Below are 14,226 nucleotides of genomic sequence, written 5' to 3' on the forward strand. Positions count from 1 at the left end.
AAACACATTAAGATAAGAAGTTCTGCACATTCACTCTTGACAAGACACACCTAAGGAAACTTTGAGGAGACTACCTCATGAAGCTGAATGACAGATTGCCAAGATGCCAGTGACACATAAAAGCAGCTGCAAGTGGACAGAGATAACTTCATCAAATAATGAAACTGCATCATTTATTCAAGAAAATCAATCATTTGTTCACATCTGGGGGTTGCAGAAGTATGTGTACACTAGTTTTCTGTACTGGCCATGACCTCCTTGTGAAATGATAACAGAAACTCAGTATTTCCGGTAACCGTTGATCGGTCGTCTACTGCAGCTTGGATATTTTTAGACCATACCTCAGAAAAGAACCGCTTCAGTTCAGACGTGTTGGTGGGTCTCCTCTCATGAACTGATGCTACAGGTCCTCTACTGGATTAAGATCAGGACTTTGACTGGCATGGCATGACATTCAGCTCATGGACATATACCTTGACATTTTCTTTTAGAGTTCACTTGTAGAATTCAGAATTCTTTGGTCCATCAATGATGACCAGATGTCTTGGTCCAAATGCAGCAGAACAGGCCCAAACCAGGACATTAGCGCCCCCATGTTTCATGAAGGGATGAGGTTCTGATGCTGGAAAGCAGTGTTGATTCATCTCCAAACTTGAGACCTCTATTTTAAAACTATTTGCAAAAACAGAGTACAAAGGTAAACTTCCAAAAGCGGTTGTTGAGTAATGTATTAATGTTATACTTGGCACGGCTTGTGGAAAAATCTACTTATCCCTGGGTTTGTTTGTCAGATAAAGAAACCTAGCATGCAAGTTTCATTTTTTGGCCATCTGGCAGCGTAACCCACACCATGTGAGTTAGTTGCCTGCTTTCACTTTCCATTTCCCCATTACTGATTCATGCAAAGCATGGGAGGGGTTTGTGAAAGACTGAGAAAGCGGGGCAATGAACTTTATATATACTGGAGGGTGAGCGAGAGGAATTCATAAGGCGGCCACGTCTACACAGAGCAGGCAGAGCTGGGGAAACGCAACAAACGGTGAGTTTAATAACAGATTGCTCGATAACAGGTGAGCTTTTGTTTTTGCATTCAGATGCAGATCTGTCAACATGGACAGTCTGACCTCTCTTCTGGTATCTTTGTGCTGCTTGCTTTTTCCGCCTGGGTTTAACAACTAAAGCAGTTTTTAGTTGTTAAACTTTCTTCCTTTTTGGGATAATCTGTAAATCTCTCTCTGTGTTGAGAGTCCTATCCTTATGGCTGTGAATAGTCCTGTCTTCAGATTAAGATGATTCAGACCATCTCATTTCAGACAGCTTGTCCAAATAGAGTTACCATCACGCATGTGCAAATATGCAGAACCAACTGATAAAGATGGTATTATGCACACTCTACAGGAAGGAGTTTTCTTTCCACTGAAGCACTTCCAGCTTAAAATAGCACATTAACACCAAGCATATGTCAGTCAGGAATTCTGCTAGCACTTAAGCTAATGCATCGCCCAGCTTCACAGAAACAAACCAAGACAAAAACAAGCTGTCACTGGAGAGAATGTTCTGAGTTGCAGCAACATTGGAAATAAGAAGCGGTTTAGCTTTTCTCTTGTTGGACAAGGTCGACAAGTTAGTTTGTCTTAGTAGCAACAGGGACACTTTAATGTGGACAAATGCTGGTTTAAAAAAAGACAAAAAGCAGTTCAGTTGTTTCAAGTTGTTTTGTTGAAACTGTTTAATCAACACATTAAGCGCAGATATATCCCCTTCTTTCTTGAGTGTGTTTGCTCATGTAAAATGAAACATGATTAATATAGATTAAGAATTAATGATATTTAATCGTGATTAATCAAAATGAATCCACAGAAACCCTGTGATTAATCTGATTAAAATTTTTAATTGTTTGACAGCACTCGTTTGTAAAATCTATCTCAAATCTGTTATTATAGGAAAAATATTAGATGTCTTGTGATTTTTGTGTATTTACAATTTTGACGCTTATTTGCATTTTTGTGAATAATTTAAAGATGAAGAGCAGATGGAAGTGAGCAATGACAACATAGAAGGAGGAGGGGGAGGAGAATCTGAAACCAAATGTGAGACTGACAACAAAGGTAATTTAAAAATGTGAAAATATTTTTTCATGACATAAGAATGGTTCCCTAAATGTAGTAGGGTGATCATGTGTTTTTTTTTCTACTGCCCCCACAGTCCAGTCGGAGGAAAGTACATCTAACAACAAGGTAAATGTTTCACAGCTATGTTAGTCATTATTATCTAATGTATTTATTTTACTTTTTTTTTTATTCTCAGGTATGTTTACATACATTTTTCATACCAGTGAGAGAACAAGTGTATTTCTGTGAATTAAATTGTCATTGTTTGTATTTATTCTTATTCTAATTGGTGACTTATTCCACATATTCTTATTGCTTACTTTGCCCTTTTTCTAAACAGTGTTACACTTTGAGTAGGAGCTGCTGTAACGAAAAGTAATTTCCCTTTTGAGATGAATAAAGTAATTCTGATTCTGATAATAAAAATAAATCATCTTTTTTTTTTTTAGCTTGGTTCAATGAATGATGAAGCTCAGCACTCAGAGACGAAGGACACAACGACAGGAGAGGAAACAAAGTCTGCATCAACTGAAAACAAAGACAAAAGTAATACTTTAAATAGGAACTCTGATTATAAGATGGATTTTATAGATTTTATTTTAGGATTTAATTTCCTCGATCCATCGTAATGAACTTGATTGTCTAATCTACTGATGTTCTTCTGTTTGTTTTCAGTGGAGCCTGAGCTCACACTTGTGTTAATCGGTGATACTAATTCCATTGAGATTGGACCAAAAAACATTTTACTTGAACATGACGAGCCAACAAATGTGGAGCATTTTTCCTCCAAACTGTATGATTTGTGTGGTCGGCACATCTCCGTCATTAACAGGCTTGGTTTTCCAAACCTTGACAGAATCCCGTTAAATCAGGGAATTCATGCCTTTGTCCTACTGCTGCCAAATGGTCTGCACGTCAACCATTACCACTCAGCAGTGCAGAAGTTAAAAAAAGCTTTTGGCAAAGACTTTCTATCGTATGTAATGACAATAGTGACTCATAATGACTCATATAAGTTGGATGAAACATGTGGAAGTGCACTGGAAGACCTTAAAGATTTCTCCAGTTTTAATGAACAAAGATTCCACACATGTAGAAGAAGTATGACAGATGCAACAGAGATAATAGATCTGTTGGAAAAAGTAGACGTCATGGTCTCTGAAAACGATCACCACTGCTACACAACACTGATGTGTGATGGGAATAAAGAACAGAAAGAACAACTGGAGCAGAAACTCTGCAAAGAAGAAACGGCTGGGACAGGTGAGATTTTAACGTGGATGTAACTTTGGAACTTGTTTGGGGGAAAAACCGTTGATTATTCCTAAATGTTGCAGTTGAATGTTTTCAAAGATCTGCAAAAACTTAAAACTGGTACTTGTGAAGCTATTTAATACCAGCTTGGAAGAGACATATTTCTAGTTTCAGTGTACACAGAAATGCTATTCGTTTCTGCGACGAGTGAGGACTTCTTAAGAACAATAACAACTAAACTTAATCTAACATTTTAAATCAGGAAAACTAAACTGAAAACTTGAAACAGAATAAAAACTAATGAAAAGTGAATTGTAACTTAAATTATGAGTCTGCTGGGGATGCTCGGCTAATTGGGTTAGATATAAAACCATGACCTTGCTGTCTGCTTTTCTTACTGCAGTAGAAGAGATGGAGAACATAGTTCAAATCAAGGTAAATTCATCAAATATGGTGCATTATTGTTTTTAAATGTTGTTTAATTCAGTTTTTTCCTGACATGATGACTACTACAATTATACCAAATGCTCTAGCCAGAGGAAGTAATGCTGTGATGTGAAATGATCTTTTCTTAGAACAACGTATTGAATGAATGGGGAGGAGCAGAACATTTGGAGAAGACTGATGACAACATAAGAGGACAGTCTGAGATCAAGTCACCAACTGAAACTGAGGAGAAAGGTACCATGGATGATTTCACACAAACTTAAAACCTAATCAAAAAATACAAATAATTAATGATTTAGTGAAGAATTACTTCTGAAAAAACATGAAAAAACATTGGAGTTGTTGCAAAGACACATCTGAAAGCATCAAGCAAGTACATGTAAGGCCATCTGCTTGTAAAAAAAAAAAAAAAAAGCAAAAAAAATAAAAAAAAATAGAAAAAGCAGTGAACACAGAAAAATAACCATATCACATAATTGTAACCTTGACCCTAAAACTGAGTTTTAACTCTCAAACAGCCTCGTAAAAAAGTGAGGACTGGCTAAAATGTCGTCACTTTGGGTAAATATCCTCAATCCGATGGTGTAAAACTTAAACTGGTCCTCGGAAAGATAGCTGTACAAGTACACACACAAACACACACGCACACACACTCAGTGAGTTTACATGCAGAGCTTAATGGAGCTATGCTCAAAATTCGACTTTCTCACTACAGTCCTTATCCCAGTTTACATGCAGCGCAAGAAAATCTAATAACTATTCTCCTCCTCCACACTAGGTGGCGATATGTGTCTTTTCAGCTGGATAATACCACGTATACGTGATATAATAAACAACAGTCGTTAATGCAGCAGACCAGCATTGCAAACAACAACCACATGGATAATAGTACATTTTTTAATCTTGTAAGTAATGTTTGCGCTAGTTCTAGTGCAGGTAAGATCCGTGCTATCCCTCAGATGGTTCTTCTAGAGCAGGCATGTCAAACTCAGTTTGGCTCTGGGGCCGGATCCAGACTTTCTGTTCTCAGGTGGGCCGGATCAGCAAAAGAATGTCAACTCCAAATATTTAGCTTTGTTTTTCAGTGCTATGCTTCATCATTCAGCCTACATTTGTAGCCTACCCTACATATTATAATCACGGATAACAAGGGATCTATTCTAAGCACAACACATTTATTCAAAAACAATGGGAAAAAAATGATTTTTCATGTTTGGCCGTGAATGTGTTAACAACTGGTTTATTTTAACAGTTGAGTGAATGCAGTTTTACACCTGAACCAACTCACCACACTAAACAAACTCAAGTGGGAGCTATAAAAAAAATATTTTCGCCTTAATTGTCATACTGCTTTGAAATAAATGAAAAAAGAAATACAAAATAAAATAAAATAAATAAAAAAGTTATAGCAGTGCATGGGCAATAAGATTAGACTACATCAGATCAAACTACTAGGCTGGGCCTACTGAAGCTGAGATTATACTGCACAATATTAATTGTCTTTAATATGACATACTTGTCTTTATGATGAGTGGCGCCGAATATTAAACTCTTTGAACACTGCAACTTGCTGATTACATACCAAGCACACTGGTTTTGCATTCACTTCTGTGAATAAATACTTCTCGGTCCATTTCTCCTGGAAAACTCTGCACTCCGTGTCCACTCTTCTTTTTTTTGACAGTGCCATTTTGGGAAGGGTGTGTTGACCGATAAGTTGTTTAGTAGTGGTGAATGGTGAAGCAAGATTGCCGGTTTATTTTTACTTGGACACATCACGTTGCGAATGTTTATTTCCTGTGACTCACTCGTGTCAGTGCCGCATGCTTGACGTGAGCGCTTTTACACATTTACTGCCCTCTAGCGGCCGGAGGGAGCATTTGGTTTGTATTTATTTTAAAAAATCGCAACTTTTAATAGAAATTAGCTAGAGACTCGCTTCTTTTTTTGACATACTCAGAAATTTATGCCGGGACGGATTAAATGACCCAACGGGCCGGGTCCGGCCCGCGGGCCGTATGTTTGACATGCCTGTTCTAGTGGCTCTGTTTCTCTTCTTCTTCTGCGACCGGCTTTCTTGGACCTTTTTGTTCCGGGGTCACACGCCAGTGCAGCGGTTGTGGAGCATGCGCATACGCATTATACGACTGAAAATCGATTCCAATCGCATTATCTGGGTGTCTCAATCGGATAATGAGAACTTAATCAGAGTAATGTGTTAACATGCACTTAAGTTCTCCTGTTATAGTCCTATTAAAGCAATAATTCGTTTTTTTTTCATATGCATGTAAACGTACTGACTGAAGGGTTCACTGCCAATTTATCAACTCAAAATAAATACATAAACCAACACTGACTTCATGCAATTTATTTTTTTGTTATATTATCCTGCAGCTGAAGAGGTGGAACATTCAGCAGAAATCAAGGTAAAGTGTTCAGAGCCAAAAACTGAAATGGTGCATATTGTTCTATGATCTTTTTCTTGTTTGAGATACTGTTAATAAAACTAGCCTAAAATTTTGTTTTTCTTAGTGTAATGTATTGAACGAACCTGGTGGAGCTGAACACTCAGAGAAGACTGATGACAACATCAGGCAGGAGTCTGAAATCAAGTTTTCATCTGAAACTGAGGAGAAAGGTAACATTTAATTAATGATTTTACACAAACTTACAGCCTAATCAAAATATACAACTAATTAAGGAAGACTGTAAGTGTAATACCAATATTAGGCAAAGATACAGGTGTACATATTCATGTAGATACCGAAATTATTAAATGTGTTTTATTAAAAAGTGTGAACAAACAAAGCCTTTCAGCATAGCACTTGAAGGTAGCTCTTACTTGTACTTCAACATCAACACAAACCAAGTGTTGGAGCAAAAGCTACTTATAGCCGTAAAGCAGTAAAATAAAGAAAAATAACAATAAAAACCTGAATGAGTAGATATGTCCACTCTGATGGCTGTTACTTTACATGTTTTCTATATTGTTCCCTGTGATAATCTGGTAAATTATTGTTGTTCTGCAGAGAAGAACAACAGGATGAAATATGAAATGGAAACACTGTTCAGAAGACTTGACCTTCAATATCAACAAAAGCTGTCACCTGAAGAACTTCTTGAAATCGGTCCATCTGTCAAACAGAGCCCGGATATATCTGAGAAAGATCTAGCTAATATATTTCTTCAGAAGTTAATGATGCTGGACTACAAAGCCAGATACATTCCTGTAAGACAAGACAGCCTTGACGCGAGACATTCACAGTCTGTTCTAGTATCTGAATCAGATGACAATGACTTAGATGCTCTTTATAGCACCACTGTAGATGCTGATCTATCAAAACAAACCAACATGCATCCAATGGATGTTCAAATGGCAGTATTTCACTGCTCAGACAGCTTCCTTAAGCAGAACATGATTACAAAGTTATCACAGTGTCAGTACGCCTTGCCTTTCCTTGTTCCTAACCCGGACACTGCAGCAATTGAATGTCCTCTGTGGACATTTAGACAAATAATCAAAACATGGAAGACAACTCAAGTCAAAGATAATTCAAAACTTGTCACCATGAAGAGTATGCCTATCTGCAACGCTGAGACACACATGGTTTCATTTTTCCGCCTGGGTTCATTATCTGAGTCGAAATCACAGCTCATGAACTCTTTGATCAACGACCGTCACAACACCTTCTTCCACAGAAACTGTCCAGGCAGCACCAAATCTCGTCATCTGATGGACGGTGTGGCAGAGATTGCCTGGTACTGCCCTGCTGGAAAACCCAATGATTCCTTCACTGACTGCATTGCCTTCTGTAATCTTCATGGTGATGCTCTGATGATTGAAACACAAACTAAAATACTGACTGAAACTTCTTCAGTCAATGTAGTTCTTGTACCAACTCTGGAAAAAAGCCACAAAAGTCAAGCAACGGTCATCTCAGATCTTTACAAGTCTCAGAAGCCTCTCATTATTCTTATTGCTGACAATGATTGTGATGCAGTTCAGATGAAACCAGGAAAGTACAAAATGGGTCTGAAAGACAGAAGCCAGTCAGATGTTTCTGAAAGCCTGAAAGGAATTATTGGAAAGATTTTGTCTGGACTACAAACCTCCTTCCAGCTCAAATCTATGGCCAATGTCTCTGGAATCAGAGTGGATGAAGACGACCCAGTGTGTCGAAAAGGGGAAAAGGCAGCAATGGAAATATTTAATTTGATTCAAAGGATGAACGTTTCAAAGATCAAAGATACATTTCTCCCCTGTCAAGGCCAACTGTGGCACCAGTGGGCGAGAATTAAAAAAGAACTGTATCATCTGAAAGGAAACGTGGAGGAGGAAAAAAGTCAGAAAAATCAGCAGCTGATGAAAATCAGAGAAGATCAATGCTCTGTTTCCTGTAGTGAACTGATGAAGTCATTCACTGAAAGCCTCATTTCTTTGTCGTCCCAGGAGATAGAGTACTTCCTGAAATGGACTCAGATCTTAATAGATGCCCTCTCCACAGATGATCTGTCTTCAATTCTCCAAAGCTATGATGAAAAATGGTCTGAGGTCTTGGATCTGAAGAAGAAACACCAGAAATCTCCCCTGTTAGTAGGTAAACAAGAAGAGCTTGAAAAAATATCAAAAAAACTGCAGTCAGCAACTTTTGGTTTGGAGCATATCTTTAGAGAAATGGGACAGATCTATGAAGCTCATCAAGCTCTGAAGAAACCACCAAACAGTGGGCAGACCAACTGGTCCAAATACCCTAAACTGGCTGCAGATCTGATGATATCAGGACGCCCTATGGAGCTGATGGATGGAGATGCAGGTCATGTGCCTTTGATGTGGATCTCTAGTGTTTTAGAAGAAGTCATCAAGAAACTGGGCGACCAGAGAGTTTTTGTGTTGTCGGTTCTGGGCGTACAAAGCAGTGGAAAATCAACAATGCTGAATGCCATGTTTGGATTGCAGTTTGCAGTTAGTGCCGGTAGGTGCACCAAGGGTGCTTTCATGCAACTGGTCAAAGTGTCAGATGAAATTAAGAAAGACTTCAGGTTTGACTATGTTCTCGTAGTGGACACTGAAGGACTACGTGCTCTTGAATTGGCAGGTGACGCCACTCTTCACCACGACAATGCACTGGCCACATTTGTTGTTGGCCTGGGAAACATGACACTGATCAATATCTTTGGTGAGAATCCAGCTGAGATGCAAGATGTCCTGCAGATTGTTGTCCAGGCTTTCATGAGGATGAAGAAAGTTAAGCTTTCTCCAAGTTGTGTGTTTGTTCACCAGAATGTTACAGACATTGGAGCTGCAGAGAAAAACATGGATGGAAAGAGACGCCTGCAAGAAAAACTGGACCAGATGGTTCAGCAAGCTGCCAAAGAGGAGGTATATGATGCTGAGTGCTTCAGTGACGTCATTGCATTTGATGTGCAACAAGATGTGAAATACTTTGCCCAGCTATGGGAAGGAAGTCCACCGATGGCTCCCCCAAATCCTGGTTACAGTGAGAGTGTCCAAGAACTGAAGAGGATGATCCTCACTAAGGCTTCACAGTCTGCTGGAATCACTCTCTCACATTTTAAAAGCAAAATTCAAGACCTGTGGAATGCCCTGATGAACGAACAGTTTGTTTTCAGCTTCAAAAACACGCTTGAAATTGCAGCATACAGAAAGCTTGAGGTCCAATATGGGAACTGGACCTGGGACCTTAGGAGCAGCATGCTGACCATTGAAAACCAACTTTACACCAGGATTGAAAATGGAAAACTTGACAAGGTTGACCATACTTACCTTCTGAAAGAAATGAGCAAAACATATGAAAAAATCAAGAAAGACATGAGTTCACACTTTGAGGACAACAGAGACAAAGACATGTTGGTTCAGTGGCGAGGCCGATTTGAAATCAAAATGAAGGAGTTTCATGAGGAACAGTTGAAAGAAGTGAAAAGGAAACTGGATGAAGTTATCCAGCAAAAGAAAGCTTGTAAAAAGCTTGATGATAAGAAGCCAGAGTTTGAGAACAAACTGCTACAAAAGAGCAAAGAGCTCGCTCATCAGTTAAAAGACAAGGCAAAGGATGAAGAGGAGCTTCAAAAGCAGTTCAACTCCGTTTGGACTGACTGGGTCAATGAATTAACTGAAGATATAAAACCCATCAAGGACATAAACTTGGAAGAAGATAAAATGTTCATCCTTCAAGAACTGGGGATTGAATGGTCTCTCATAGATGAATCCAACAGTAGTAGAAGGTACAAAAATGTATCAGAAGTTGAGAATTACCCTTTTTATTTAACCAAGATTATGAAAAACCAAGATCTTTGTAACAAAAGCCGACAATCTGAAGAAAATGAGCATGAACCCAGGACACACACAAGCAATAATACGGTTGTAAATATGTTTAAGGTAGGATTTAACTATATTAAAAACAAGGTTGGATTTGATTCAACAAAACAACAAAATGCATTAAAATATGAAGAGCCGCTATGTATCAGATCCTTCATTAATGATGTCAAACAGGAATCTGTCGATGCATTTAGAAAAAAACCCATAGCAACAAAAGGCTATAGCCCAACTTACCTACAAGAAGTGGCCAAAAATGTTCAAGAAAAACTGACAGTATTTGAATCAGAGAGGAACTATTCATTCAAGAAGGAGTTTATAGTTGACATCTTGTTGTATGTTGTTGAAGGGTTGGGGAGTTGGCTTTTAGATTCTCACCAGACATTCAAAAAGAACAATGACGCCCTCACTTACTTGAACAACAAGAAAACACATTATTACAATGTTTTCAGAAGCTTCTGCAAAGGAAACTCATCTGCCGTCGTGTTTGGAGAAATGATCTGTGACAAACTGAAGGTTTCCACTGTTGAGGCTGTTTGTAACAAGACCGCCATTGATCTCGCAAAAGACATGAGGTGCAGTATCCCAGCATTCAGTGGGAACAGGTTGGACTTGGAGAAACATGTGCTGAAATCACTTGCACAGAAAAACGATTTTGATGATTTCATCAACTACATCCGACATCCAAGGAGGCAAGTAGAGGCTTTTATAAAAGCAGAAGTCAAGAAATACATCTTCAAGAAACACAAAGGAAAAGCTCAGAATATACTGAAGAAAAATGTTGATGACATCAGTCAGCTTGTGAGACAAGCTTTATTTAAAGCAACAACAAAAGTCAAAACCCAGGGAGGAGACACAGAAATGTGGGTGAAGGAATTTTCCTCTTTCCTCAAGGATGAGCTGCCACTTGATACCATTTGTTGTCAAAACTTCAGTGACATAAACAACTTTGACTTTCTTAAAGAAGAGATAGAGAAAGGTCTGGTTAACATCATTGAGGAGATGAACCACCTCTCCCTAGATAAGATGAAAGAATTCAGGCTGAGACCTGATCAAATCCTCATTGATCAGCTGTGTAAGTGCTGCTGGGTGAAGTGTCCATTCTGTGCAGCTGTTTGCACCAACACCCTGGAAAACCACAGTCCTGATGACCACAGTGTCCCTTTTCACCGGTCTGGTGCAATCAAAGGTCGGCACTACAGACACACAGACATAATGAGTGTTGATTTCTGCACAACAAATGTTGCAAGTGATAATTCTTTTTACCCTGACCACACTTCAGAATACAGCATTCCTCATAAACAGTACAGAAAAGCTGGACCAAGGTTTGCTAACTGGAGAATCACCCCCGATGAGTCAAAGCTGAAATATTGGACATGGTTTGTGTGTCGATTTCAAAAAGACCTGGAAGACCACTATGGTTATAAATTCAAGGGAAAAGGGAAAATTCCCAGTGAGTGGAAAACACACACAAAAGAAGAAGCAATTAAAAGTCTGGATGAAATGTTCAAACTGTGAGTGAAACTACACAATTACAACTCTACTGAAAGTCCTAACAATTATTTTCCTATGATTTTTAAAATCTTCTTAAATTATATAAATACTGAATGTGGAGTGTCAACAAATCATCATATACTGTAGGTGATTAGATTAGTCTACAGAAACCTGTTTGCTAAATTAAATCTAATTAAAATTCTGTTTTGTTTTTTTGCATTTTCTGCATTTGAATTCGAAATATCTTGGTGTACTGCGACAAGACATTTTCAGAAGTAGTTGTAACCTGTTTTATTAATTTTGTTTTACACATTTTCTTTTTTATATATAAATATGTTTGCTTTGTGTGAGCTCTGTTCTAAATGCAAGCAGTGAAAAATATTTCTAACATAATCAAGTGACAACATAAATTATGTAATTTTCACCTTTTGTTGTATATTAACTATAACTATTTAAAATATTTTAAAACACCAGGTTTGTTTGTGTTCTTGACAAAGTCTCACGGTTAAAGAAGATTTAGAAACTTTAAACTTTTGACTTCTTTTTTTTTCTGTCTTTATGTCATTTACAGCTTTACACATTCAAGAGATATTTTATAGTACCAGTAATATCTGAACTGTGTTCTATTAACATTTTAGTTTTTCTCTTTTTATATCATAATCTTGCCTAATTTGAAGGCTAATTGTGTCTTTATGTCATTTACTGATTTTCAGTGACACCTCATACTACCAGTGAAGTTTAACTGTCCTATCGACATTTTAGTTTTTTTTTATATATAACTTTCCTTTTTGTAATGAAATGTGTACATTAATGTCATTACCACAAATCATTTTGACTGTGTATGGTATAACTGGTAATAATATGTTACAATAAAATGAACACTTTGTAACTACTGACAATGTTTCTTTGTATTGCTGAAGAAATCACAGTCACTTCAGGATTCATATTAAAACATCATCCCAGGGAAAGCTTTGTTTTGGTCGAATCTGCTCAAAAACATACGCACTTCCCTCACGTGGTATCAACTGGTCAACACTGATGCCTCACAGCCAGAAGGTTCTAGGTTTTAATCCATTGGCCGACTGGGGCCTTCAGAAAGACAAAAGAAACTCAAACTCAAACAGTAATGCTCTTGTTCTGTTATAAAGGATAAAGACAGCAGATTCACCTAACATGAACATCCAACACCCACAGACGAGCACCGAAGTTGAGAGATGAAGAAATGAACAGTTTACACTAGATCAACCATTTAAAATCACGCTGAACTACTATTGGGCTGCACAAATAAATGCAATACATTAGAAATGATCAGGAGGCACTATGGATTCTGAAAGAGCTGGATTCCTTATCAGTACTTCCTGTTTTTGATACAAAGTCAGCCAATAAATGGATAAAACACACTTAGGCAGTAAAAACACAAATGAAATAGAATAATACTTTATTAATGTTCTAGAGGATTCTAGAGGGTTCTAGAGATTTCCTAATGAAAAAACACATATCTAATGTTTATATATAAAAGGCTAACAACTGACACTTCACAAAACGTGGATTACATCAAGGAAAAATGGGAATTAGAGCTGAATGTTATAATTGAAGACTCTACATAGATGCACCTATAGATAGGCTGTCATAAGGGAATTAGTAGTCAACTGTGGAAAAAATTTGACTGGAAGGTAATGATCAGTTTTTTTAAACACTTCCTTCATCATCTCTTCATATGTGAAAAGTCCCAGTGTGGCATTATGTTGACCAAAATGCAGAAATATTGCAGACACCACATACATCTTCTGGGACTGTCCAGCAATGCAAGGATTTTGGGATAATGTTAAAAAGTAAACTGACACTTTTAGAGGAATTTTGGAGATAGATGTGGGTGTTAGAGTTAGGGTGTGATGATGTGATGGATCTGAAGTCGTCAGAAAATCTTGCTCAGCCACACTCTACAGATATCTGCTCCTCTACCTGTCTTTGTCAATGTTACTGTTAATAATATCACAATATATCATAGCTTACTTTTTCATTTACCTTACCATTTTACATAGTAATTTTTAGTTTGCTTTATAAATACGTATTCTGTTGTTATACTTCATCTTTATGCCTTAATTTATATGTATGTAAGTACATTATGCGTATGAAGGTATGTGTATGCATGTTTGTATGGATGTGTGTTTTATCACCTATTTTTATTTTCTCATTTTATATATATATATATAATTCACTTAAGTTCTTATTTTTTTACTTACTCTATTCGTTTTTATTGCAACGTATACTGCTATACAGCCTGTCATTCATTTATTATATAAATTGTCAGGAATGTGTGTGTGTTGTAAAACATGATGTAAAATGTTCAACATATTCAAATAAAAAGTTTTTTAAAAAAAAAATCATGATGGAGGCTTGAGTTGAGGCACCGACATCATAAATATGTTCTCGATAAAAAGAATTAAAAAATCTCTTCATTCATATCTGTAGGCAGCAGGGTGTGAGTCTTTGAGGAAAATCCCTGTTTTACATAAATTCATAGAATCTGGACCTTTTCTACTAAACACAGACATGGGGCGGTAATATCGGAATCACATGACATCC

General features: G+C 37.5%; 1 protein-coding gene across 2 annotated transcripts; it reads left to right on the forward strand.

Annotated features, from left to right (window-relative positions):
* Positions 1 to 922: 922 nt before the first annotated feature.
* On the forward strand, positions 923 to 12,533 carry LOC124997301 (interferon-induced very large GTPase 1-like). 2 transcript variants are annotated; one of them, XM_047570909.1, is made up of 10 exons: positions 923 to 1,039; positions 2,022 to 2,108; positions 2,206 to 2,237; positions 2,561 to 2,657; positions 2,787 to 3,374; positions 3,769 to 3,800; positions 3,941 to 4,046; positions 6,207 to 6,238; positions 6,345 to 6,450; positions 6,842 to 12,533. In XM_047570909.1, exons 2-10 carry the CDS (start codon positions 2,033 to 2,035, stop codon positions 11,662 to 11,664), a joined length of 5,892 nt encoding a protein of 1,963 aa, XP_047426865.1. In that variant the 5' UTR covers positions 923 to 1,039; positions 2,022 to 2,032; the 3' UTR covers positions 11,665 to 12,533. The 2 variants fall into 2 exon arrangements, with proteins under 2 accessions (XP_047426865.1, XP_047426866.1); XM_047570910.1 differs by lacking the exons at positions 923 to 1,039; positions 2,022 to 2,108; positions 2,206 to 2,237; positions 2,561 to 2,657; positions 3,769 to 3,800 and having other exon boundaries at positions 3,165 to 3,374.
* The last annotated feature ends 1,693 nt before the right edge of the window (positions 12,534 to 14,226 follow it).

Source organism: Mugil cephalus, chromosome 20 (genome assembly GCF_022458985.1).
Source record: "Mugil cephalus isolate CIBA_MC_2020 chromosome 20, CIBA_Mcephalus_1.1, whole genome shotgun sequence".
NCBI lineage: Eukaryota > Metazoa > Chordata > Actinopteri > Mugiliformes > Mugilidae > Mugil > Mugil cephalus.

Bases quoted from the DNA above. Each gene is read 5' to 3' on its own strand.
- LOC124997301 (XM_047570909.1), top strand. From the start codon at position 2,033: ATGGAAGTGAGCAATGACAACATAGAAGGAGGAGGGGGAGGAGAATCT. The intron at 2,238-2,560 runs GTAAATGTTTCA...TTTTTTTTTTAG, and splicing joins AAAGTACATCTAACAACAAG to CTTGGTTCAATGAATGATGA. The intron at 6,451-6,841 runs GTAACATTTAAT...GTTGTTCTGCAG, and splicing joins ATCTGAAACTGAGGAGAAAG to AGAAGAACAACAGGATGAAA.